General features: G+C 37.0%; 1 protein-coding gene across 2 annotated transcripts in view; it reads left to right on the top strand.

Annotated features, from left to right (window-relative positions):
• The window catches only part of BANK1 (B cell scaffold protein with ankyrin repeats 1), a 302,011-nt gene extending 285,704 nt beyond the window's left edge, over positions 1-16,307 (top strand). For both annotated transcript variants that reach the window (XM_047799517.1, XM_047799518.1), the window contains exons 13-17: positions 258-321; positions 12,884-12,913; positions 14,051-14,106; positions 15,376-15,439; positions 15,700-16,307. In XM_047799517.1, the coding sequence (XP_047655473.1) occupies positions 258-321; positions 12,884-12,913; positions 14,051-14,106; positions 15,376-15,435 (210 nt within the window). In that variant the 3' untranslated portion in view covers positions 15,436-15,439; positions 15,700-16,307. The remainder of the gene's footprint in view (positions 1-257; positions 322-12,883; positions 12,914-14,050; positions 14,107-15,375; positions 15,440-15,699) is intronic.
• The last annotated feature ends 9,853 nt before the right edge of the window (positions 16,308-26,160 follow it).

Here is a 26,160-nt window from a genome sequence, read left to right as displayed (position 1 = left end):
GGGATCGAACCTGCTTCCTCGTGGATACTAGTCAGATTCATTTCCTCTGAGCCAGGCCAGGAACTCCGACTTGACGTTTTTATCCACTTCGTGAAGTAGTGAGAATTAAGTAAGTTAAAGTATCAAGGACATTGTAAGTACCAAATTAGCACTAAGTAGTGGTGAGGGTACTGGTTATAGTAGTTGAAGTCTTCATTTTGATCCAAGACAAATTTGTAAATCTTGACTTCCGTTTCCTGGGTTGTTCTCTCATTAAGGAAAAACTACGCCAACTACGAGATTGCATTATTGGGAAAAGGCCAGAAGAAGAAAATGTCTACAGTAAGTAAAATCTGACAGTAAGTAAAATGATGAAGCAGAAAATGCAAAGATGGTGGAGTGGAACGAGCCTGAGTGCAAATCTCTACTCTGATCACTTCTGAGTGCTTCAAGGGGAAAGTGTCTTAAACATTGGTACCTTCATTCCTTGTCTGTGAAACAGAAATAATTATACATATATCTGGAAGAGGTTGTGCAAGTTAGTGTGTAAAATACTTTTCACCTTCTCTGGCCCATAATGGACCTTCAGTAAAGGCTAGTTACTTCCTTTTCTTTGATGTCTATGTAAGTTGCAAATAATTCTGCTCCAGTTTTTTTTTTTGTGTGTGTATGAGCCATTATATAGGGTATTAAATTATTAAAAACTCACATTTCTTAATAAGGTAGCATATTCTCAATACAGTCAGTTCTCACAGTTGTCTATACATGGATCATTTTAAACTGTAACTCTCAAGTTGCCTTCTCCTGAAGCTAGCATGTTTCTTGGCAATGCAGATTCCTCTTACTAGTAATTAACATTTTCTCCCAGCAGTGGGAAAAACACTCATTTTAATGTTAACACAAGCCAAACATTATTAAGATGGCAAATCTTCTCCAAAGATAAACAACACATTCTAAAACTGAAAATAAATTATGTTTCACTGTTTGACCACTCTGGCCCCAACTACCCACCCCTGCACAAATGATTAAAAACTAACAACCACTAGCAAAGCTTGAAATCTTCCATCTCTTCCATTTTCAATAATATTGCTTAGCTTTTAGCTGGTATTTCATGCTAAAATTCACCGTCTTAAAATTCATTTTATTTTTATATTATTGGGTTATCTACTTTTCCATAGACAATTCTTTAAGGTCTCTTAGAAATGTTTTCTAAAACAGAAACATACTTTCTGAAATAATTAAGGTCACAAACACAAGACTAATTTACAAATAGCTGAGTTCTGCAGACTTCCATTCTAACATAGAAAAAGACTGAAATTTTAACAATGTCTAAAATTACAAAATAGGTAAATAATTTTACTAAGGTACATTAAGTAGTAGTAGACTATTTACTATACACTTAATATTCTATTAATAACCCTTTGAGATAGGCATCAGTCCTAATTTGAAAATAAGGAAACTGAGAATCTGCGAAACTAAGAAGCTCCAGGACACACAGAGAATTCAACTGCCTGTGAAAACCAAAACCTACACTCATCAAAGGAATATTAGAGAATCCAGAATATACAAAATATTACCTTTTTTGTCCCCAATCATGTTTTTTTTAAAAATGAAAGTACAAATTTTAAAATATAATTTATAGAAAAGAAAAAGAAAGCCATCAATTAAAACTGAAGCTGAGATGGTCCTGTTGTTGACCTTAGCAGACAATGACTTTAAATTATGAACATACTTAAATTAATGAAAAAATATGGTGGTTTTAAAGAGTGAATATTAAATCTCAGCAGAAAAACTGAAACTACCTAAAAGAACCAAATGGAAATGTGTAGGAACTAAAATTATAATAAAAGAAATGAAAAATCTATCAGAAGAGCTTATCACCAGAGCAGATATAGCAAAGTCAGAGTTAATGAACTTAGGGACAGATCAATGTAAATTATCCGATATGATGAACAGAGAGAGAGAGAGAGAGACTTTAAAAATGATTGGCACCTCAGAGGCATGTAGGACAATAAAACACTGTTTAGTGTGCCAGTGATTCAAAGTCCCAAAGAAGAAAAGTATGAGTTTGGGGCAAAACACTTTAAAAGAAGCAATGGTCAAATGCTTCCCAAATTTAATGTAAACTGCCTCAATACTGTTCCAAGAAATTCAAAAAACTACAGTTAGCATAACTGTTAAGAGAACTACATCTGTACAACTTGTACTCAAACTCTTTCAAGCCAAGATAAAGAGATATTCTTGAAAGCAGCCAGAGAAAAATGATACATTACATATAAAGGGAAAAGGATAAGCATATTCCATATTCACTAATTTCTTATCAGAAACGTATAAGACTAAAGTGTAATCATATCTTTAAAGGGAAAAAAGAAAAAAATGACCTCTTAGAATTTTATATCCAGGGAAAATATTCTTCAAAAATTTGTTGAAATATAGACATTTTTGGATAATTGGAATCAGAGAATTCATAGAGAACAAGATTGTATTATAAGAAATGTTAAAGAATGTCATACAAGATGAAGAGGTTATTAAACAGAAACTCAGATCCACACGAAGAAATAACACTAAAAAGTTTACCAAGCGGATAGGTAAAAAAATATTGTTTTCTTTCATCTCATAAATTACTTCAAAGACAACTATTTAAAGCAAAATAAAAATACTTAAGTTAGGGATTACAACATATGAAGAAGGAAAAGATGTGAAAACAATTATGCAAATATAAAAGGTGCAGATAAAAAGTGAAAACAATTATACAAATACAGAAAGTGCAGATCAATGGGATTACAGGGTTGCAAAATTTTTATATGATGAAGCTCCAAGTATGGGATATAAAGAATCAGGTATAAATAAGAAGAAAGGATAAGGTAGGAAAGATGAAGTGTCAAGTGTAAGATACGAAGCATGAGGAGGTACACTATTACCTCTAAATAGACTCTAAGTTAGCAATGCATATTTTAGTTATAAAATCAAGACAGATAGGTAGGTAGGTAGGTAGGTAGGTATATAGATAGATAGATAGATAGATAGATAGATAGATAGATAGAGAAAGAGAGAGACAGACAGACAGGGAAACTAATAGAGGAAGTAAAATGGAGCACTAAAAAGGTATTGATTCATCAAAAAAATAAAGCAAGAAAGTAGCAAAAGAGGAACATAAAATGAATTAGTAAAGAACCAAGAACAGGGGAAGGATCCAGATGGTGGAGGAGTAAGATGTTGTGCTCACCTTCTCCCACAAATACATCAAAAAACACATCTACAGGTAAAACAATTTGCCCAGAACATCTACTGAATGCTGGCAGAAGAACCTGAACTTCCAAAAAGGGCAAAAAACTCTCAACATAACAGGGTAAAACAAAAGAAAAAGACAGAGAGAGAAAAGGAATCAGGATGGGATTAGCATTCCTGAGAAGGAGCTGTGAAAGAGAAAAGGAACCCACACCCTGGGAAGCCACCTAACCAACCACGTGATCAGCTGATATGGAGGGACCTCAAAGTCACTGAGCAAAGTACGGCAGCTGGAGTGAGGAGGGCAAAGTAGAGTGAGAGCTGCATAGATCATCTGCACCACCACCCTGGACAACACAGCCTGAGACACTCAGGCAGGGGCTGGGCACTGAGTCTCAGGCTCTGGAGGTCAGTTCAGAAGACTAGGGTTAGCTATGTGGAGACACCCTGAGGGGTTAAGTAGTAGTGTGCCACAGGCTGGAAAGCAGTGAGCCACAGACTGGAGAGTAAAACACCATAGCCGAGGGAACCCCAGAGGAGGTCTGGGCCCACAGGAAAGCAAGGTGCCATTGTTGGAGAGGGTATGAGGAGAAGGAGCAGACTGTCATAGCGATTTCCTTGCCCACGCATGGGCTCTCAGAGTGTGGGACGCCTCTGGCTCAGGCTACAGGTAGCAAAAAGCCTCAGGCTATGGGAGACTGGGTGCTTCCTGTGCCAGGCTATGGGTGGCTGGGCACCTCTAGTATGGGCTAAGGCCAGCAGAGGGCTAAGTGCAACATGGTCTATAGATGGCAGGGACAAACCAAAGTAGTCATCTCAGAAACCAGAGGGAGGCGTGGCCTACCACCACTAGGGGTCTGTGAATAGTCTACACCTGTGACACCAGTCACCTTGGAGATCAGCAAAACAGGGCACTGCAACCAAGTACCACCTGTTGTTGCTTTCACTCCCCTGGGAACATACCCACCCTGCTGCTACCAATGCCAAATGCTCCAGGCAGTGCCCAAATGCTCCAGGCAGTGCTCAGGTGCTTGATCATTGTCCCTTCCCAAGACCCTGCAACCAGGAGCAGTCTGTACAGCAACTCCTGCCTGGGCTAAGTGGGATGGGGTGTTTCTTGCATGGTCTATAGGTAGCTGGGACAAACCACTGCAGTTATCTCTGACTCCAGAGGTGGGTGTGGCAGGCCACCACTAGGGGTCCATGAGCAGGCACCACTTGCGGCCCCAGTTACCTCAGAGGGCAACACAGAGGAGGGCATTGAGACTGAATACCACTTGTTACTCTCATTCTCCTGGGAACATACCCGCCCTGCTGCTGCCACTACCAAATGCTCTGGGCAGCACCCACATGCTTGATCACCATCATTTCCAAGGGCCCTGCACCTAGGAGCACCATGGCAGCACCTCCTGTGTGGGATAAGTGGGATGGGGTGCTTTTTGCATGGTCTACAGGTGGCAGGGGCAAACAACCATAGCTATCACTGACTCCAGTGGCCCACTACCACTAGGGGCCCCTGAACAGGCACCACCTAGAGCCCCAGACACCTCAGAGGGCACCACATAGGAGTGCATTGCAACTGAACACTACCTGGTGTTGCTCTCACTCCCCTGGGAACTCACCCTGTCGCTGACACTACCAAATGCCCTGGGCACCTCTTAAATTGACCTAAGGCTCATTACCACTTCTCAGGGCCATGCAACCAGGAGTAGCCTGTACCACCTTTCTGCAGGTCTTTGATACTGTTAAGAGCCCAGCAACCAGGCACTGACTACTACCCCTACCCATTGCCTCATTCTCCCTGGAACAACACTCAGCACCCTGGGGATTACAGCCTGTTTGCACCAAAGAATGAAACAGCAAATATCCAAACTCCCATGCCAAAAATAAATAGTAACCCCCCACAAAATACAGAGGGGTGCTCTTGCATAGAAGTAGCCTTCCAAGACTTCAGTTTGGCTTCCCTAAACTCACAGAAAAAGAAAAACATAAGCAAGATGAAGGAGCTTGGGAATCTTTCCCAGTTAAAAGAACAGGAGAATTCACCTAAAGCAGTCAACAGTGATACAGACCTCTGCAGTCTGATAATCACTGAGTTCAAAAGGGAGGTATTGAAAATACTAAAGGAATTAAGGCTGAATATCAAGGAATTAAGAGCAAATATAAACAGTTTTGCAGATTAATTTAGAAAGGAACTAAAAAATATAGGGGAGAACATAGAAGAATTAGACAATTCATTTTTCAGTTGATTCTATTCTATGAGAGGCAAACTGAGCTAAGGGCACAAAAGGGCAGAATGAATAATGCAGATGAATGAATTAGTGACTTGGAAAATAGAATAATGGAAATCATGCAATCGGGACAGCAGACAGGAAACCAAATGAAAATACACAAAAGCAATATAAGAGTTCTATTAGATAATATAACACAGGTAAATCTATGCATAATAGGAATTCCAGAAGGAAAAGAAAAAGAAAAGAGGATTGAAAATATATTTGAAGAAATTATGGCTGACAACTTTCCAAATCTAAAGGAAACAGAGATCAAGATACAGGAAGCACAGAGAGCCCCAAACAAGTTGAACCCAAATAGGCCCACACCAAGACATACTATAATAAAAATGGCAAAAGTAAAAGAGAGAATTCTAATGGCAGCAAGAGAAAAACAAAGCATTAATTATAAGGGAACACCATTGGCTGATTTCTCCACAGAAACACTACAGGCCAGAAGAGAGTGGCAAGATATATTCAAGTTCTAAAAGGAAAAAATTTGCAGCTTAGATTACTCTACCCGACAAGAATATCATTTAAAATAGAAGGGGAAATTAAGAATTTCTCCAACAAACAAAAGCTAAAAGAGTACAGCAATACTAAACCCACTCTAAAAGAAATACAGAAAGGCCTTCTCTAAATGAAAGAAGAGGAAGAACTAGGATGAAAGACATCACAATTAAGCCAGCATACAGAACTAAAAGAAAAAAAAAAGATGTTAAAAAAGGACTTCAAAATCATAGAATGTGGAGAAGGAAAATAAGAAAATATAGACTCTTAAAAAAAAAATAATGTGTTTGCGCCTATAAGACTATCAGGCTAAGGCAAGCAGATATAGGAAGGGGTTAACATACTTAAAAAACAGGGCAACCACAAATCAAAACCAAACATTACATTCACAAAAACCAGAAACAAATGTATACGAGCATAAAATAAGTAGAAATCATTCAACCAAAAAAACAAAGGAACAAAGGATAAACATAGAATCATCAGAAAAACAAGGTTTAAAATGAAAATAAATACATATTTATCAATAATTACCTTAAATGTCAATGGACTGAATGCTCCAGTCAAAAGACACAGAGTGGCAGATTGGATAAAAAGGCAAAAACCTACAATCTGCTGTCTACAAGAGACTCACCTTAGGGCAAAGGACACATATAGATTGAAAGTGAGCAGATGGGAAAAGATATGTCATGCCAATGGACAAGACAGGAAAGCAGGAGTTACCATATTCTTATCAGACAAAATAGACTTTAAAATGAAGGCCATAAAGACAAACAAGGACACTATTTAATGGTGAAAGGATCCATACCAGGAGAGATATTACAATCATCAATATATATGCCCCTAATATAGGAGTACCCAGATACCTACAACAAATACTAACAGATATAAAAGGAAAAATTGATGGGAATTCAATAATGGTAGGAGACTTTAACACTCCACTCACATCAATGGACAGATCCTCTAGACAGAAAATCAGTAAGACAACAGAGATCCTAAATGACACAATAGAAAAGTTAGATTAATTGACATTTTCAAGATATTATATCTAAAAAAATCAGAATATACATTCTTCTCAAGTGCACATGGAACTTTCTCAAGGATTGATCACAAACTGGGGCTCAAAACTAACTGCAACAAAAGAGTATAGCAATTATTTCAAGTATCTTCTCTGACCACAATGGCATGAAACTAGAAATAAACCACGGGAAAAGAAATGAGAAAAAACTAACTACATGGAGACTAAATAACATGCTACTAAGAAACCAATGGGTCAAGGAGGAAATCAAGAAGGAAATTAAAAAATACCTTGAGACAAATAATAATGAAGACACAACCACTCAAAATCTGTGGGATTCCACAAAAGCAGTGCTCAGAGGGAAATTCATAGCAATACAGACCTTCCTCAAAAGAGAAGAAAAAATCTCAAATTGACAACTTAACCCTCCACCTAAAAGAATTAGAAAAAGAAGAACAAACAAAACCTAAAGTCAGCAAAAGGAAGGAAATCATAAAGATCAGAGGGGAAATCAATAAAATAAAGATTCAAAAAAACAATAGAAAAAAAATCAATAAAACTAAGAGCTGGTTCTTCGAAAAGGTAAACAAAATTGAGAAACCTCTGGCTAGACTCACTGAGAAAAGGAGAGAAAAAATTCAAATAAACAAAATAAGAAATGAAAAAGGAGGAATCACAACAGATGCTGCATAAATACAAAATATCATAAAAGAATACTATGAACATTTATATGCCAACAAATTTGACAACCTAGAAGAAATGGACAACTTTCTGGAGACTTACAGCCCACCAAAACTGAACCAAGAAGAAAAAGATCAACTAAACAGACCGATCACTAGAAATGAAATTGAATATGTAATAAAAATACTCCCTACAAATAAAAGCCCAGGACCAGATGGCTTCACAGGCAAATTCTACCAACATACAAAGAGGAACGAAATTATATCCATCCTCCTAAGCTTTTCCAAAAGGTTGAAGAAGAAGGAACACTCCCAAAGTCATTCTGTGACCCCACCATCACCCTAATACCAAAGCCAGACAATGATACTACCAAAAAAGAAAATTATAGGCCAATATCTTTGATAAATATAGATGCAAAAATTCTGAACAAAATACTAGCCAACTGTATACAACAACATATAAAAAGATCATAGGGAGTTCCCGTCGTGGCGCAGTGGTTAACGAATCTGACTAGGAACCATGAGGTTGCGGGTTCGGTCCCTGGCCTTGCTCAGTGGGTTAATGATCCGGCGTTGCCGTGAGCTGTGGTGTAGGTTGCAGACATGGCTCGGATCCCACGTTGCTGTGGCTCTGGCGTAGGCCGGTGGCTACAGCTCCTATTCAACCCCTAGCCTGGGAACCTCCATATGCTGCGGGAACGGCCCAAAGAAATAGCAAAAAAAAAAGACCAAAAAAAAAAAAGATCATAGACCACAGCCAAGTGGGATTCATCCAAGGTTTACAAGGATGGTTCAACATATGCAAATGAATCAACATCATATACTACATTAAAAAAATAAAAGTCAAAAACCACATGATCATCTCAATAGATGCAGAAAAAGCATTTGACAAAGTCCAACATCCGTTCATGATCAAAACTCTGGTTAAGTGGTATAAAGGGAACATACCTTAACATAATAGAAGCCATTTATGACAAACCCACAGCAAATACAATACTCAATGGAGAAAAGCTGAAAGCCTTCCCACTAAAATCTGGAACAAGACAAGGATTCCCACTCTGTTATTCAATATAGTATTTGAAGTCCTAACCACAGCAATCAGACAAAAGAAATAAAAGGTATCCAAATAGGAAGATGAGGTAAAGTTGTCACTGTTAGCAGATGACATGATACTATATATAGAAAACCCTTAGGACTCAACACAAGAACTATTCAAACTGATCAACGAATTCAACAAAGTAGCAGGATAACAGATTAACATTCAGAAATCAGCTGCATTTCTGTGTAGTAACAATGAAATATTAGAAAAGGAATATAAAAATAGAGTACCTTTTAAAATAACACCCAAAAAAATTAAATACCTGGAAATACACCTGACCAAGGAGGTGAAAGACTTATATGCTGAGACCTATAAAACATTAATCAAGGAAATTAAAAGAATTCAAAGAAATGGAAAGATATTCCATGCGCCTGGGCTGGAAAAATTAAAATTGTAAAAACGGCCATACTACCCAAAGCAATCTACAGATTCAATGCAATCCCCATCAAATTACCCATGACATTTTTTCACAGAACTAGAATAAACAATCCAAAAATTTATATGGAACCTCTAAAGACCCAGAATTGCCAAAGCAATCCTGAGGAACAAAAACCAAGCAGGAGGCATAACTCTCCCAGACTTCAGGCAATATTACAAAGCCACAGTCATCAAGACAGTGTGATACTGGTACCAAAACAGACATACAGACCAATGGAACAGAATAGAGAGTCCAGAACTAAATGCAGACACCTACAGTCAATTAATCTTTGACAAAGCAAGCAAGAATATAAAATGGGAAAAAGACAATCTTTTCAGCAAGTGATGCCAGGAAAACTGGACAGGTGCATGCAAATCAGTGAAACTGGAACACACACACACACCATGCACAAAAGTAAACCCAAAATGGCTTAGGATTTAAACATAAGACAAGACACCATAAAACTCCTAGAAGAGAACACAAGCAAAACATTCTCTTACATCAAATGTTTTCTCAGGTCAGTCTCCCAAAGCAGTAGAAATAAAAGCAAAAATAAACCAGTGGGATAAATAAAAGCAAAACTCAAACCAACAAGCTTTTGCACAGCAAAGGAAACCATAATAAAACAAAAAAACAACTTAGAAAATGGGAAAAAATAGTTTCAAGTGATGCAACTGACAAGGGCTTAATCTCTAAAATATACAAACAACTTATACAACTTAATGACAAAAAAGCCAACAACCCAATGGAAAAATGGACAAAAGACATGAATAGACTTATCTCCAAAGAAGATATACAGACAGCCAACAAGCACATGAAAAAATGCTCAACATCACTGATTATTAGAGAAATGCAAATCAAACAAATCCACTATGAGGTACCATCTCCCACCAGTCAGAATGGCCATCATTAATAAATACACAAATAACAAATGCTGGAGAGGGTGTGGAGAAAAGGGAACGCTTCTACCCTGTTGGTGGGAATGTAAATTGGAATAACCACTACGGAAAACAGTACGGAGGTACCTCAGAAAACTAAATATAGAACCACCATATGACCCAGGAATTCCACTCTTGGTCATATATATACCTGGACAAAAGTTTCCTTGAAATAGACACATGCACCTTTATGTTCACTGCAGCACTATTCACAATAGCCAAGACATGGAAACAACCTAAATGTCCATCAACAGATGAATGGATTAAGAAGATGTGGAATATATATACAATGGAATACTACTCAGCCATAAAAAAACACAAAATAATGCCATTTGCAGCAACATGGATGGAACTATAGAGACCCTCACACTCAATGAAATTAAGTGAGAAAAAGAAAGACAAATACCATATGATATCACTTATATCTGAAATCTAACATATGGCACAATAACCTTTCCGTAGAAAATAAAATCATGGACATGGAGAACAGACTTGTGGTTGCCAAGGAGTGGGGGAGGGAGTGGGATGGACTGGGAATCCGGGGTTAATAGATGCAAACTATTGCCTTTGGAATGGATAAGCAATGAGATCCTGCTATATAGCACTGGGGACTATATCTAGTCACTTATGATGGAGCATGATAATGTGAAAAAAAGAATGTATATATATGTATGTGTGACTGGGTCACTTTGCTGTACAGTACAAAATTGACAGAACACTGTAAACCAGCTATGATGGAAAAAATAAAAATCATTTTAAAAAATAAATAAATAAATAAAATGTTGCCATTAAAAAAACAAGAGCAAGATATTGGCATTAAACTAAGTCATGTCAATAGTTATGTTTAATGTAAATAGATTAAATAATCATTTAAAAGGTAGGCATTTTCTGACTTGATACTGAATACCCAATTTTGTGCTATCTAGAAAACAAGCATTTTTAAATATGAAACAGGTTGAAAGTAAAGATGGTAGATAAGTGATCTACCAACAGTAAATATAAGAAAGGTGACATGGGAGTTCCCATTGTGGCTTAGTGATAATGAACCTGACTGATATCCATGAAGATGTAGGTTCGATCTCTGGTCCTGCTCAGTGGCTTAATGATCTGGCATTGCCCTGCACTGTGGTGTAGGTCACAGACCCGGCTCGGATCCCGTGTTACTGTGGCTGTGGTGTAGGCCAGCAGCTATAGCTCTCATTTGACCCTAGCCTGAGAACTTACATATTCCAAGAGTACAGCCCTGAGGAGCCAAAAAAAAAAAAAACAAAAGAAAGAAAAAGAAAGAAAGCTGACATGACTGTTTCAATACAGGACGAGATGAATTTTAATACAGAGTATTACAAGAGATAAAAGAGGATATTATAAAATGATAAAAGGGTGGTTCACTAGGAAGATATAAAAATCCTAAATATTTGTGTACTTTATATTATAAATATATACTTGAGATTTATTAAAAATTAAGAAGCAAAAATTGATGGTACTCAAAAATACAAATAGAAAAGTTAAATAACATTATAGAAGAACTAAACCACGCCATCAACACACTTAACCTAGTTGACACAAAACAGGATGTCCAAAAAATTCAGATTATATGTTTGTTTAAGGTATACACATAAGGTTCACCAAGATAGAACACATGCTAGAGTATCAAACCATTTCAATAAATTTAGAAAGATTGACATTTTTTAAAAAAGTTGAATTTAATTAAAAAATTAGAAAACATTTCTCAAAATAGTTAAGAATTATATACATTTCAAAATGACCCATGGGTCAAATAAGAAACCACAAGAAAATATTTCAGCCTGAATCATAATGAAAATAAGATTATAAACATTATAAAATTGCAGAATGCAATCAAAACAGTACTTAGAGGGGAGAACATGGCTATAAATTTGACAGTAGAAAAGATGAAAAATTTAAGATCAATGATCTAAGTTGCCACCTTAGGAAACTATGAAATGAAAAGCAAATCTGAATCCAAAGGACTAAGAGGGAAAAACAATAAGATCAATACTCAATGAAAAATGAAAGAGATAAACAATAGATAAAACTAACAAAACCAAAAAGTTATTTAAGATAATTAATAAAATTGATAAGCCCATGGCAAAAATGTTCATGGAAAAAGAGGAAACGAGAGTTACCTCTATTAGGAGTTAAAATGAGGTTATGCTGAGTGAAAGATACAACACAGAAGAATATCTGCTGTAAGATCCCATTTATCTGGACTTCCAGCTAAAACTAATCTATAGAGGTAGAAATCAGCTCAGGGGCCCCTAGGGGTAATGGTGGGATGAGAACTGAGGTAAGGTTCTATAAGCGGGTTTTCTGTGAAGATGAAATGTTCTCTATGCTAACGATGGTGATGTGTAAAGGTTGTATAGATTTGTCAAAAATCTTCAACCTATACACTTACAAATGTTTGAATTGTACTCATGTAATTAGTGCTGAATTAGGTTAATTTTTAAAAAATGAATAGCTCAGGCTAAAAGAATATCAAAGCAGAATGCAAAACTTTTGTTAAGTGTCAAATATATCTAAAATCATAATACCGTAGGACAAGCATGGGAAGGAAAAAAAGACAAAAATAATAAAAGACATAGTTTCGCCCTTAGTGGCTGGAGATTTTAAAATCAGATTGTGAAACTCCATAGTCACCTCGAAGACAAGAGGTAGTCAGATAAGAAACGAGCTTAAGAAAAATATTGAGAATAACTCAGTAGAATGTGCTTTTTTTGTCTTCTAGATAAACTCACCATTGTGCACCATCCAAATGGTAAGTTTGATGTTTATTGAAAGATTTAAAACTAAAACAAGTCTCAGAGTAAACCAACTTTAATGTTAACGTAAACCTAATATGATCCGGCTGGTCGGTGTAAAATCTCATAGATTTCATATTTATATGCAAAACTACTTGGCGTCCAAAGTAAATGTGAGGGATTCTAGAACAGCAATGCTGGAGGTGTTATGATACAGTAAAAGAAGAACGAGCTTTGAAATCTGACCTGGCTCTTCAAGCTTACTAGCTGTTACTTTTGGCAGTTCACTTAAATTCTTTAAGCCTCAGCTCCTTCAAGTGTAAAACGTAGATAAGAATTATGTCATGGGGGATTGCTGTAAAGACTGATGATGGTTTATGTAAATGGAGCTAATGCTTGCTAAGTAGGAGATGTTGATAGAGCAAATGAAATTGGAATAACACTTACTAACTGAGAGGTTCACTTCAGTGTGATGGGGGAGAAATGGCTATAGAAGGTTGGGAAGGTAGAGAGCAGCTGCAGGCCAGCTAGGGATAGGGGTGGGTGGCTGTGCAGTAAGCTAGAAGCACTGCCTCCAGACCGAAGCACAGCACTGATCATGACAATGGAACACTAATAGGATCAAGCTGTGTGGCTGGAATAGAAAGTGAGAGACTTGTGATAAAGGCAGAAAGTGGCATGGGCCAGGGTGGAGTAGTAGGAACAAATTTTGTAAAAAAGTGTCCTGCAATTGCCTGATCCTGGTAAATGGGGAAGAGAAAAAGAAGGCAGCGTAATCAAGTGGAGGTTGTTATTCAAAGGTGTTGGATTATTTCTGAGCTGAAGCAATGTCTCCATATCCTACTCTGGTCAGTCTGTTAGAGGTAGGAAAAATGAATACATACTCGCCAAGGGTACCTTTTCAGTATGCCCTGTTATCTCTGTAGTATGTTTTCTCTTTACCCATATCCTATTCTTTATGTGTTTGTGTGTGTGTGTGTGTGTGTGGTGTGTGTGTGTAGTGTGTATATATATGGATTAAATGGATAAATGCTAACTCTATCTTTTTTTTCCTTATATACACACTACACACACACGCACACATATATATAGTGAATAAAAGAATTATCAAACATGTGAATGAATGAAGAGATAATAACAATTTGTATTTCTAGGTAACGAAAGTGCCCACAATGAAAATACGTTACATAACATACCCTTTGGCAATAAGGTAGGTTATATTTACCTTCATTTTTTATAAAATGCAAAAAAGAAAAAGAGCTTCTTTGTTGAGAAGGAAGATGAAAACCTTCCATCCTGACTTTGCTTTGAAACACTCCAACAAATATGAACAAAATTGGTTACATAAGCATTTGTGTGCAAAATCCGTAAGCCATAATTTAAAGAATTTAACTATTCAGAAAAAAAGCAAAGAAAGAACTCAAAGGAAAAAGGAACTAAGGCCAAAGTGTGGCCCAATTCAGCATGTACAGACTAAATAAAACTTTGAGGAGTTATAAACACATCTTTAGCACAAGGAATGTAATGAGTCTGTTTGAACCACAAATTTATACAATCCTTAAGGTCTGGTTATAGAAAAAAATATAATGCCAAAATATTTTTCATATAAATATACATTAATTCACATTGTAGCATTAACTGAAAATAAACTGCTAAAGAGAAGCTAAAAATAACACTAAAAAAAGCAGTAATGAAAAGCCAAGACCAGTTCAAGACAACATTAATGATGTCCCAGACACAAAATTTTCTTCATAAAAATCATGTTTATTCCAACTATCTACCTACATGATGTAGGAAATTTGCACTATTACTCAGGATCATATGGTAGCTGAATTTCTTGCTAAAATCCAGAATTATGGCCTCTGGTAAGTTTTCATTGTGAACCAAACTGTTTTAGTTTACCAAATTCTAATAACCCTTAAAGCTCTCTTATGTTTTGAATAAATCATCTATAACCATAAAAGTCATTCACCCTTAAGAATTGCTTGAAATATTTGCATTTCTGGATCATTCTGTGGCCCACCAATGAGGTATAGACCTAAGGGGTCTACAGACACAGGAGGCTCATTGGCTGTAGCAGAACTGAAGTAAGACCTAGCCCAGAAGTTTATGAAAATAATTTTTGTCCAACAGAGTTCCTTTCACAAGATCTCAAAGACTACCCAACCATAGCAATTTTTTTTCAAGAGCAAGATTTTGGATAAGATGAAAAGAATACGAATTCCTGATGCTCTCAGAAATTATTCTCTCTTAAAAAGGAAGTAAAATTTGAACTCGAGGACTCTGATGTCATCAAGCTTTATGATTATTCTTTCCTTTTAAGATGGGGGATTGTCTTGCCAGTTGCCTCTACAAAGCTGTTTTTCTGACTGTGAAAGACAGCTATGACTTTATCATATTTCTTTGTTCAGCCTAAAAATGGATTAAATGGATAAATGCTAATAACTCTGTATCTCTTTTTTTTTTTTTTCCCCCTTAGCTTCCTGCTCGATTCCAGGCTGAAAAGGAATTTGGTTTCTGTTACAGGAAAGATCACTAAAGAGGTAAAATATCAGCTACTTAACAGCTAGATTTTTTTAGAAAACCTAAAGCAGCCTTACTAGAAACTTGGAGGAATCATTTTTCTAGCAAACAGAATACTTTAAATATTTCATCGCCTTCTTGTGAAAGGATAGTGTATTTTTCAAACTAAAGGTGATTGTTCCTTAGAAAGGTTTATGGATGGCATGATTTTATGCTAGCTAATCAATTTCAGTTGATGATCAATTATTCAATAATACATTTCCTGTGGTCTTATTTTCAGATTATTATCCTGAAACTCAAGAATCTGCAGACACTTTTGGGTAAAACAAGCTTACATTTGGACTGCCTGCTGTCTACAAGACTAAAATCATGCTAGGCAAATAGAAGCACACTTCTGGATTTCAGACTTTGTTATTGCCACAATTTATTGCCATTATACCTGCTTCAGATGAGCATATAAGATTAAAATTGAATGCTGTAGAGCAATTGCATTATTTGAAAATTCTAATATTTTACAATGCACTTTGCCACTGAAGCAGCGATTTCTCATTTTTAAAATTAAAGGAAACAAGAGCAGAGGATTTAAATGCTCTGAAGCAAAGTTATTGGGCTTGTTTAAGGGGCTAACCTTAATAGTTCACTCCTCCTCCATTTGAGAATATCCATAAAGATACAATTTGTTTCATTTATATTGAGTTTTCAGGTGGATGGTCTGTTTTCTAAACTTCTCCCATTCAAAGCTCTAATTATTATTGTCACATTATGCTTGCAGCAACCTTCCCTTTTTAAGAGCCTGTTTGCTTATAACCTTGAGAACTTTATTTTTAAATTTTTCTGTGTCTCAAATTAATATACATTTCTGGGAGTTCTCATTGTGGTTCAGCGGAAACAAATCCAACTAGGATCCATGAGGATGCGGGTTTGATCCCTGGCTTCTCTCAGTGGGTTAAGGATCTGGCGTTGCTGTGAGCTGTGGTGTAGGTCGCAGACATGACTCAGATCTGGTGTTGCTGTGGCTGTGGTGTAGGCTTGCAGCTACAGCTCTGAATCAACCCCTAGCCTGGGAACTTCCATATGCCGCAGGTGTGGCCCTAAAAAGCCAAAAAAAAAAAATTAATATACATTTACAACCTATTTTCTCTATTAAAAAGTTTACAATTTCACCCACCTATTTCTCAGAAACAATTTACTAGCTTAGAAGAAAATGTGGTTTTAAGATTCTATGATTTCTACCCATAGTTGCTACAAATAAAATGAATGTTTAAAGCTATGTCTGACTTTTAAAAATAAATGAATGAGAATTAACCATTAAATTACTCTGCTTACTAGTTTATAGAGAAAATTCGACCAATTTTTTAAAAGTTAAACTTGATTAATTTCACTGTATAGGGCCCATAAACATACAAATGATTTTTTTCTAGCCTCTAAACAGTGATTGGTAGAGATATATATTTAAAGTGATTCTGAAAAACATTGCCCATAGTTTCTCATTACTATTTACACTCCCAAACTTAAGTTTTAAAAAATAATATTTTTAAATATCAGTAGTCTGATCAATCCCTACTAGAAGGTGCTTTTTGATTATGAAATTTGGAAATTCAGTCCATAGCTTCACATCTAAGCTTTCAAGAAATGGAATGCCTTTCCATACTGAGCCCCCATCTCTGTGGATCATCTCACCCCAAGAGTCAAGAAAAACAATAGAAAATTGACTGCTTTTCTATAATTTTCTAGTATAAAATGCAAATGTGTCTATTATCTCTAAAGTAAGAATTTCTATACTGGCCTGAGGCTGGTGCCTACAATTCTGCTGTTGACTTTATTCGTATTAAAATGTGAAATCCAATAAAAGGTAAAATGTCAACATTTCTAATTGCAAAGCAGTTAGATCACTTCTTACCTGAGCCTCAATTCAGGGTTGAAGTGGGAGATAAAGCATTCATGTTATTCAGTTCTTTAATATAGAAAGAGATCTAAAGTCAGGACCTTTAAACACTGTCCTTATGAATTGGGCTATTTCAATAGATGCAGAGAAAGCATTTGACAAAGTCCAACATCCATTCATGATCAAAACTCCTACCAAAGTGGGTACAGAGGGAACATACCTTAATATAATCAAAGCCATTTATGACAAACTCACAACAAATGAAACACTCAATGGAAAAAAGCTGAAAGCCTTCCCACTAAAATCTGGAACAAGACAAGGATGCCCACTCTCACCACTGTTATTCAACATAGTACTGGAAGTCCTAGCCACAGCAATCAGACAAAGAAAAGAAATAAAAAGCATCCAAATATGAAGAGAAGAGGTAAAACTGTCACTGTATGCAGATGACATGATACTATATATAGAAAACTCTAAGGACTCAACCCCAAAACTACTCGAACTGATCAACAAATTCAACAAAGTAGCAGGATACCAGATTAACATTCAGAAATCAGCTGCATTTCTGTATGCTAACAATGAAACATTCGAAAAGTAATACAAAATACAATACCTTTTAAAAGTGTACCCCCAAAAATCAAATACCTGAGAATACACGTAACCAAAGAGGTAAAGGACTTATACACTGAGAACTATAAAACATTAATCAAGGAAATTAAAGAAGATGTAAAGAAATGGAAAGGTATACCATACTCCTGGGTTGGAAAAATTAAAACTGTAACAATGGCTATACTACCCAAAGCAATCTACATATTCAATGCAATCCCCATCAAATTACCCATGACATTTTTTCACAGAACTAGAATAAACAATCCAAAAATTTATATGGAACCTCTAAAGACCCAGAATTGCCAAAGCAATCCTGAGGAACAAAAACCAAGCAGGAGGCATAACTCTCCCAGACTTCAGGCAATATTACAAAGCCACAGTCATCAAGACAGTGTGATACTGGTACCAAAACAGACATACAGACCAATGGAACAGAATAGAGAGTCCAGAACTAAACACAGACACCTACAGTCAATTAATCTTTGACAAAGGAGGCAAGAATATAAAATGGGAAAAAGACAGTCTATTCAGCAAGCATTGCTGGGAAACCTGGACAGCTGCATGTAAATCAATGAAACTGGAACACACCCTCACACCACACACCAAAAAAAGTAAACCCAAAATGGCTTCAGGATTTAAACATAAGACAAGACACCATCAAGCTCCTGGAAGAGAACATAGGCAAAACATTCTCTGATATCAACCTTATGAATATTTTCTCAGGTCAGTCTCCCAAAGCAACAGAAATAAGAGCGAAAATAAACCAATGGGACCTAATCAAACTGATAAGCTTTTGCACAGCAAAGGAAACCATAGTAAAACAAAAAGAGAACTTAATAGAGAATGAGAGAAAATAGTTTCAAATGATGTAACTGACAAAGGCTTAATCTCTAGAATATACAAGCAACTTATAAACTCAACAGCAAAAAAGCCAACAACCCAATTGAAAAATGGGCAAAAGACCTGAATAGACATTTTTCCAAGGAAGATGTGCAGATGGCCAACAAGCACATGAAAAAATGCTCAACATCCCTGATTATTAGGGAAATGCAAATCAAAACTACCAAGAGATACCACCTCACACCAGTCAGATTGGCCATCATTAATAAGTCCACAAATAAATGCCAGAGGGGGTGTGGAGAAAAGGGAACCCTCCTGCACTGTTGGTGGGAATGTAAATTGGAACAACCACTATGGAAAACAGTATGGAGGTACCACAGAAAACTAAATATATAACCACCATATGACCCAACAATCCCATTCTTGGGCATATAGCCAGACAAAATTTTCCTTAAAAAGACCCATGCACCCTCATGTTCATTGCAGCTCTATTCACAATAGCCATGACACGGAAACAACCTGAATATCCATTGACAGATGATTGGATTAGGAATTTGTGGTATATATACACAATGGAATACTACTCAGGCATAAAAAAGCACAAAATAATGCCATGTGCAGCAACATGGATGGAACTAGAAACTCTCATCCTGAGTAAAGTAAATCAGAAAGAGAAAGACAAATACCATATGATATCACTTATATCTGGAGTCTAATTTACGGTACAAATGAATCTTTCCACAGAAAAGAAAATCATGGACTTGGAGAATAGACCTGTGGTTGCCAAGGGGGAGGGGGAGGGAGTGGAGTATTTGGGGAGCTTGGGGTTAATAGATACAAACTATTGCCTTGGGAATGGATTAGTTATGAGATCCTGCTGTGTAGCAGTTAGAACTATGTCTAGTCACTTACAATGGAGCATGATAATGTGCGAAAATAGAATGTGTACATGTATGTGTAACTGGGTCACCATGCTATACAGTAGAAAGAAAAAATTGTATTGGGGAAATAACTATTAAAAATAATAATAAAATAAAATAAAAAGAATAAAACCATGGCAGAAAGCTCTTTAATAGTCTCTTTCCCTAGATTCTCTGGCCCTTGAAATCTTAATTACTTTGCCATCGCAAAGAAAGAGAAAAAAATAACTGAGGTCCTCCCATGCCTTCTGAACCCTGGCACCTCCCCTCCTTGACTGATGAGGCTTTGATGGTGCTTGGAAAACAGAGAAGTTTGGAGTTAGGAAATCTGAAGGAGTTACCATGCCTGTTTCATGGAAGGAACAGATGAAAAGCGGAGAAATGCAAAGGGTAATCCAAATTTAGGAATGATTCCCAACTGAAAATGTCTGGAAGGAAGCAATATTTTTCAACCTCTGGGCCTCATCCCTAACATACAGAATATACTGTTCATCAAATTTGAGTCAACCAACAAAAGTTTTTGTTTCATGGCAGAAGAGTTAAGATGTCAGAATCTAGACTAGTGGACTAGAAAGATATGAACTTTCTTTGGAAGTTTGGGGCATTTCTCTGAGATCCCTAGTCACTGCCAGGATGACCAACATGGGAAATCTTCTGAAGATTTGGCGCTGACTCTGGAAGCCTAACCAGCCAGTAGGTAATATACCTTATCTTTCCCATCATCCCTTCCTCAGTTTTGGATTTGTTCTCAAGCCATTAATCTTAACATGCATAAGAACCAGCTCCTTCCTTAGATTCTTAAATTTACCCAACTCTGACTTCTAGAGAAATTTGGGCTGGTATTAAATACTATCAAAAGAATTTTTGTTTAATATGAATTCCCTTCTTTTCTACTTAGTCAATTTTCAAGGATAAAGAAAAAGAAGCATCTAGACCAGTAGTTCTTAGCTGGGGCAATTGACAATATCTGGAGACATGTTTTACTGCCCTCACTGCAGAGAAGGTGCTCTTGGCATCTAGCGTGTAGAGACAGGGACGCTAAGAAACATCCTCTGATACACAAGACAAAGAGTTATCCTATCCAAAATGTCAACAGTGCGAGGTTGGGAAACTCTGATCTACACTATAAGGTAAAACTGAGATTAACACTTATAAGAATGTTAACCTTATATGGAATTAACTTTATATGGAATTTTCTGGAAGTGGAAACCTCTCTGATACCAGAAATCAATACTTTTATTTTGAAGTGCATATAGTGTAACTTAAATGGAGCATTAAATACTCAAAGGAATGCATGACTCTTATTACATTTTCATAAATCAAACATTAGATTATTCTACCAGTGGAGGCTTGACATGTTAAAAAATGAAGATTGTTTTCAGTATCGTTCTAATGAAAATGACTTTGTAACTTCAGTCATTATTATATCCTATTCATGCACTAAGTATTTGCTCATCTGAGTTCCTTCTTGTTCCCTGTAATGCTCAGGGGATCTGATTTAATAACTTGGTCTTACCTGAATTTTACTGCATATTGTTTTTCTAAAGGGGTAAATATTTAGAAACGAGGTCTGCTCATGAGCCTGATCTAGTTGCTCCCAGATAATTAACACAGCGCTTGTACGAAGCCCCACTGGCAACGCTTTCTCTATCTGCACCTGCCAATCATACTTATTGCCCTGCCTTATTTTGTGGTGCTGACCTTTAAAGGCCAGGACTACCACATAAAAGACAGCAAAAGCCAGATTCTAAATACAATAGACCTAGAGTTATAAATTATAGCATATGATTTCCTTAATATTCTCATCTTCAAAATGCAGATTCTTCCATAATTTTATAGGTATTAAATGACATCGTGTAACTGAGGAATGCAGTGCTTCATTCAAGAGCATGAGCTTTGAAGTAAGACTGACCTGGTGTTTGAATATTGGCTCAGCTATATCCAAGCTATGTAAACTAAGCTAGTTTTTCAGTTTCCCTAAGCCCTTTTTAATCATTAGTAAAGTGGGGTTACCTATACCAACGTTAGCATAGTTTGCTTGCGAATTAAAAGTTTAAAAAAATCTAATTAATTTATCATTCAAAGAGGACACTTTTTATGGTAAAAAGTTCTGTTGATGATTATGATTTAAAAAAAGGCAGGCATAAACTGGGACTACCTCCAGCATAAGCTGAGATACATGGTCAATCTACTTAAGTAAGACATAGGTGTTCATTGCATTTTTGGCTCTGAGTAAATTCTCAATGAAGACAGTTGGCAAAAAATAATCCTTTTTGAAATGTGAATACAGTGTGATACACTAGGCTGGCCTGTTATCTGGCTGGCTCTTAAGCACAGTCTTAGAGTATATGATTCAAATCTATATCATTATTTAAAAGCCCAATGATTACAAAATGCTGAATGACCACCTGGATCACCCATAAACATCAGAAGCCTCAAGTAGAAAAATCTATCAGCGGTAAGGTATAGCATTTCCCAATTTGTGTTACAAGGAACTCAGGTGTATTCAAGTAAAATTGGTTTCTGCGATCAAGTGAGGTGGAAAAGTGCTATGTGTTTTAGTCCCTTTTAGAAAAGCTTATTAGATATCTAAGTATGGAAGATTAAGTAACCCTGTGATAAAGAAATGTATACAGTTTGAAAAACGCTGGCTTGCATTTTATGTATATGGAAGCTGGCCTCATTTTCCACTTAATGGGAAAAGAAAAACTGGCTGAATGCTGCCTGCCATGATATGTTTAGATAGTGTGAAACCTGGGTTCAGTGGGAAACTGTCAAAATCAGTGAGTGATTTTTGTGATGGACAACAGTGGCAGAGGGCAAGGAGTGGTGGCATGCATGGTACTTATTTGACATTCCAAATTTGCCCTTGGGGAGTTCCCGTTGTGGCTCAGCAGGTTAAGAACCAAACATAGTGTCCATGAGGATGGGGATTCTATCCCTGGCCTCACATAGTCGGTTAAGGATCTGGCATTATCACAAGCTATGCTGTAGGTCACAGATGCAGCTCGAATTCAGTGTTGCTGTGGCTGTGGTGTAGGCCTGCAGCTGTAGTTCTGATTCAACCCTTAGCCAGGAACTTCCATGTGTAGCAAGTACGGCCATGAAAAGGAAAAAAAAAAAAATTGCCCTTGGTTAGCATATAGTGAAAGGTCAAGTTCTAAATTTTTCAAATAATAAAAGTTAGTTTCAGTCAGAATAAAAATCACTTGTCTTTAAACAAATAAGTTAGTGAACACGTCTCTGAGTACAGCACTGTCATTTCTGTTGTATGATTCTTAGTGTGTCTTCACATCAACATCAAATTTAGTTCTACTCAGAATTAACGTCAAGACCACTCAGAGATGCTGTGCACTGAAGTGCATCAAACACTGAAGCAATTTCTGTGTTTGTGGAAATGAGTGGGACAGTTTGGCTCAAATTTCCTTCTATTACAAGAGGAGACCCTCAGAGAGAGAAATTAGCCTTCAGCAAATTAACCAGCAATGCCTGATGGATTCTATATTAATTTCTCAAGGTAGGGATGGACATGTCATATCAACTATGATAAAGGTGCTATAATTTTGCCCCTAGCACTTTCTCTTTTCTTCAGTTGAGGAAAAGAAAGACAAGGGATTTGGGGAAGTGTGAGCTGTTCTGGCATTCGTGCCTGGCATTCAGTGAAAGCATCTGAAGTCACCCTAAGGAGCTTTAAGCATCCTTGCAAGACACCGGCAACTATCATAGTGTTGCAAAGTGAGATGTTTTGTAACTCCGATGTGGCAAGTCATGCCCCATACCTCCCAGTTCTTTTGCATCAGCAAGCTTGGGGAATCCCAACAGATGACTCGTCATTAGCCTTGACATCAGAGGGCATAAGAACCTTACTTTGATCACCATGTTTTCTTCACCCCGACTTCCATATAATTATAGCACTGTGTCTGAGAGGTTTTTATTTTATTTTGTAGGAACACTTACATAAGGTCTACCCTCTTAACAAATTCTTAAGTGTATAATGCACTGTTGTTAACTGTAGGTACAATATTGTACAGTAGATCTCTAGAGCTTATTTTGAGTGAGATATTTATACACATTTGCAGTTGGATTTTGGTCTCAAGAGATTTTTCCAGGGTTTAACAGAAGAATCCATCTATAACTATAAGAACTATCTGCTTCCTTATCTTCTTGAAAAAGATAATAGAGAAGCAAGCATTATGCTTTTCTGAAAAAGTTAGTTCTTCAGCCTGAAAAGCAAATGTCCATGAAGGTTCTGCTCATATTTTAGCTTTGAAATGGAAATGGGAGAAATAGCAGTATTCTTTGGAATATGGCAGAAAAATTATTTGAGAAAAAAATTATTTTAAAACCATGAAAGAATTACAATAGTTTAAGACCAGTAAGAATAGCAAATGCAAAGGCACTGTGGCAGAAGGAAACAAAGAGCATCTGAGAATCTAAATACATCCAGTATTACCAGCACATAGAGAAAGGAAACACAGAATATAAGAATAGATGATGTAGGGCAATATAAAGGATTCTGGGTTTTTTTCCAGAAAACAAGGCAAATAATAAAGCTTTCAGGAAAAAAAAAGATGTAATATTTGCATTTTGAAATGAACATGTCACTGTACTAGGGACAACAAGCTGGAGAGAATATAACCAGATAGCAATCAATTGTCTAAGTATAAAGCCTCATATTTGTTCTTAACTTTGAAGCCACATGTATTCTATGCGATATAACAAATGGCCACCAACTTAGCAGCTTGAAATAACATTTCATTTATGACCTCAAAGTTTTGATGAGTTATGAATCTAGGCATGGCTTTGCAGGGTCCTCTGTTTAGAGTCTCACAAGGTTACAAGTGAGGTGTCAGTCAGGCTGAATTTTCATTTGGAGGCTCCAGTGGGGAATAATCTGCTTTCTGGTTGTTGACGGAATGCATTTCCTTGTTCTGTATGACTGGGGGCACCTTATTTTTCTGGTTGGAGACCACCCTCACATATTAGAAGCCCTAGGTGATTACTTGCTACCTGGATGTCATCCACAGGACTAGTCACCCCAGCAAGCCCACGAGAGAATCTCATCTCAAGGGAACCAGTCCCTCAGGTAGAGCTTTTACCTGATAAAGACAGGCTCACTCAAGATATATCTTACTATTATCTTATACTCAACTGATTGGGGACCTTCATTACATCTGAAAAAACCCTTCACTTGGCCATTTTCTGTCATCTAGAAGCAATTCTTAGCTACACTTAATGGGGGAAGGGGTTAACATCAAGTGTGGACACCAGGGGACAGGAGTCATGCTGCCGCCTTAGAATTATGGCCACCACAGCATCAAACACTTAAATTTTAGTATTATAAACTGTTGAAAACTAGTTCCAGGTACCAATGGGACTTTCCCACACAGATCTTATCTTTATATATTGATAAGAACGTTGCTGAGACAAGATTGTTTTCCTTGAGATATCCATAGCGCTTCTCCATACTACGTATTTATTCCATTTCTTATAGCAACTTACTGAGAAACGTGAATACCCTGCATTCCTTTGCTCTGTTTCAGTAAACTCTAATGTCTCCTTTAGTATTTGCTGCTTGTATTGCTATCTGCATCTACTTTCACATTTTTATTTAGCTAATAAGTGTTTTTCTCCGACATCATAATCCCTCAGTACACATACACATTTGGCACTGAAAACAAAGAAATAAGAGCCAAAAGAGTGGCATTAATTTAGTAAGTTTTCAATACACTTGCCTAATATGGGATTCCTCTCAGAATTATGTGCACTCATCATGAGTGTTAACACTGCTAACAATGATATCCAGAAAATAACCAAAAATTTAAGAAAATTAAAATTTCATGACATTCACCTTGGATGATAAAAACTGTAGCCCACCTAACCCTCCAGGTAGAGCCTCCTTTCCTGTCTGCTTGCATCTCTCACAAGGTCCTATCTTAATATATCCATTTCTTGCCTATCATTTTGTCTCTTGCTGAATTCCTTCTTCATGGAGGTATAAAGAACCTGAACCTCAGTAATTCCAGAAACCAGAGATTTGAGGAAGGAGAAAAGTGGGAAAAGGCTAGAAAGACACAGACTGAAAACCACTGACACTCACATGGGGAAGAAGTAGATAGCCTTTCCAGTCTGTGCTGGCAGGAAAAGCTGGGGCGTAAGGCCCCACAGGAAAAGGTGCAGCTCACACCTCCACTGCTCTGAATCCAACCAACAGGTTTCCCAACGTGTGAATATACGGCCTACCTCAACCCTGAAACCACTGCCAGAAAACTTTTATGGGCTTCTTGAGGACACCAAGGAGAGAGCAAACCCCAAGTTTCTTCCCTTATGCCTGGCTGCTTCCTTCACTTCTGGGACCATGGAACAACATGGACCAGGCCATGAACAAAGACTAAAGACTATGGAGAACACTTTGAGGTTAGAATACACATTCCTTTGATCTTTAATGGCCAGTGCTGAGCAGAGCACATTGCTTATGGTTCTGGCC

Source organism: Phacochoerus africanus, chromosome 10, assembly GCF_016906955.1.
Source record: "Phacochoerus africanus isolate WHEZ1 chromosome 10, ROS_Pafr_v1, whole genome shotgun sequence".
NCBI classification, from domain to species: domain Eukaryota; kingdom Metazoa; phylum Chordata; class Mammalia; order Artiodactyla; family Suidae; genus Phacochoerus; species Phacochoerus africanus.
This window is presented reverse-complemented; position numbering and strand designations above follow the sequence as displayed.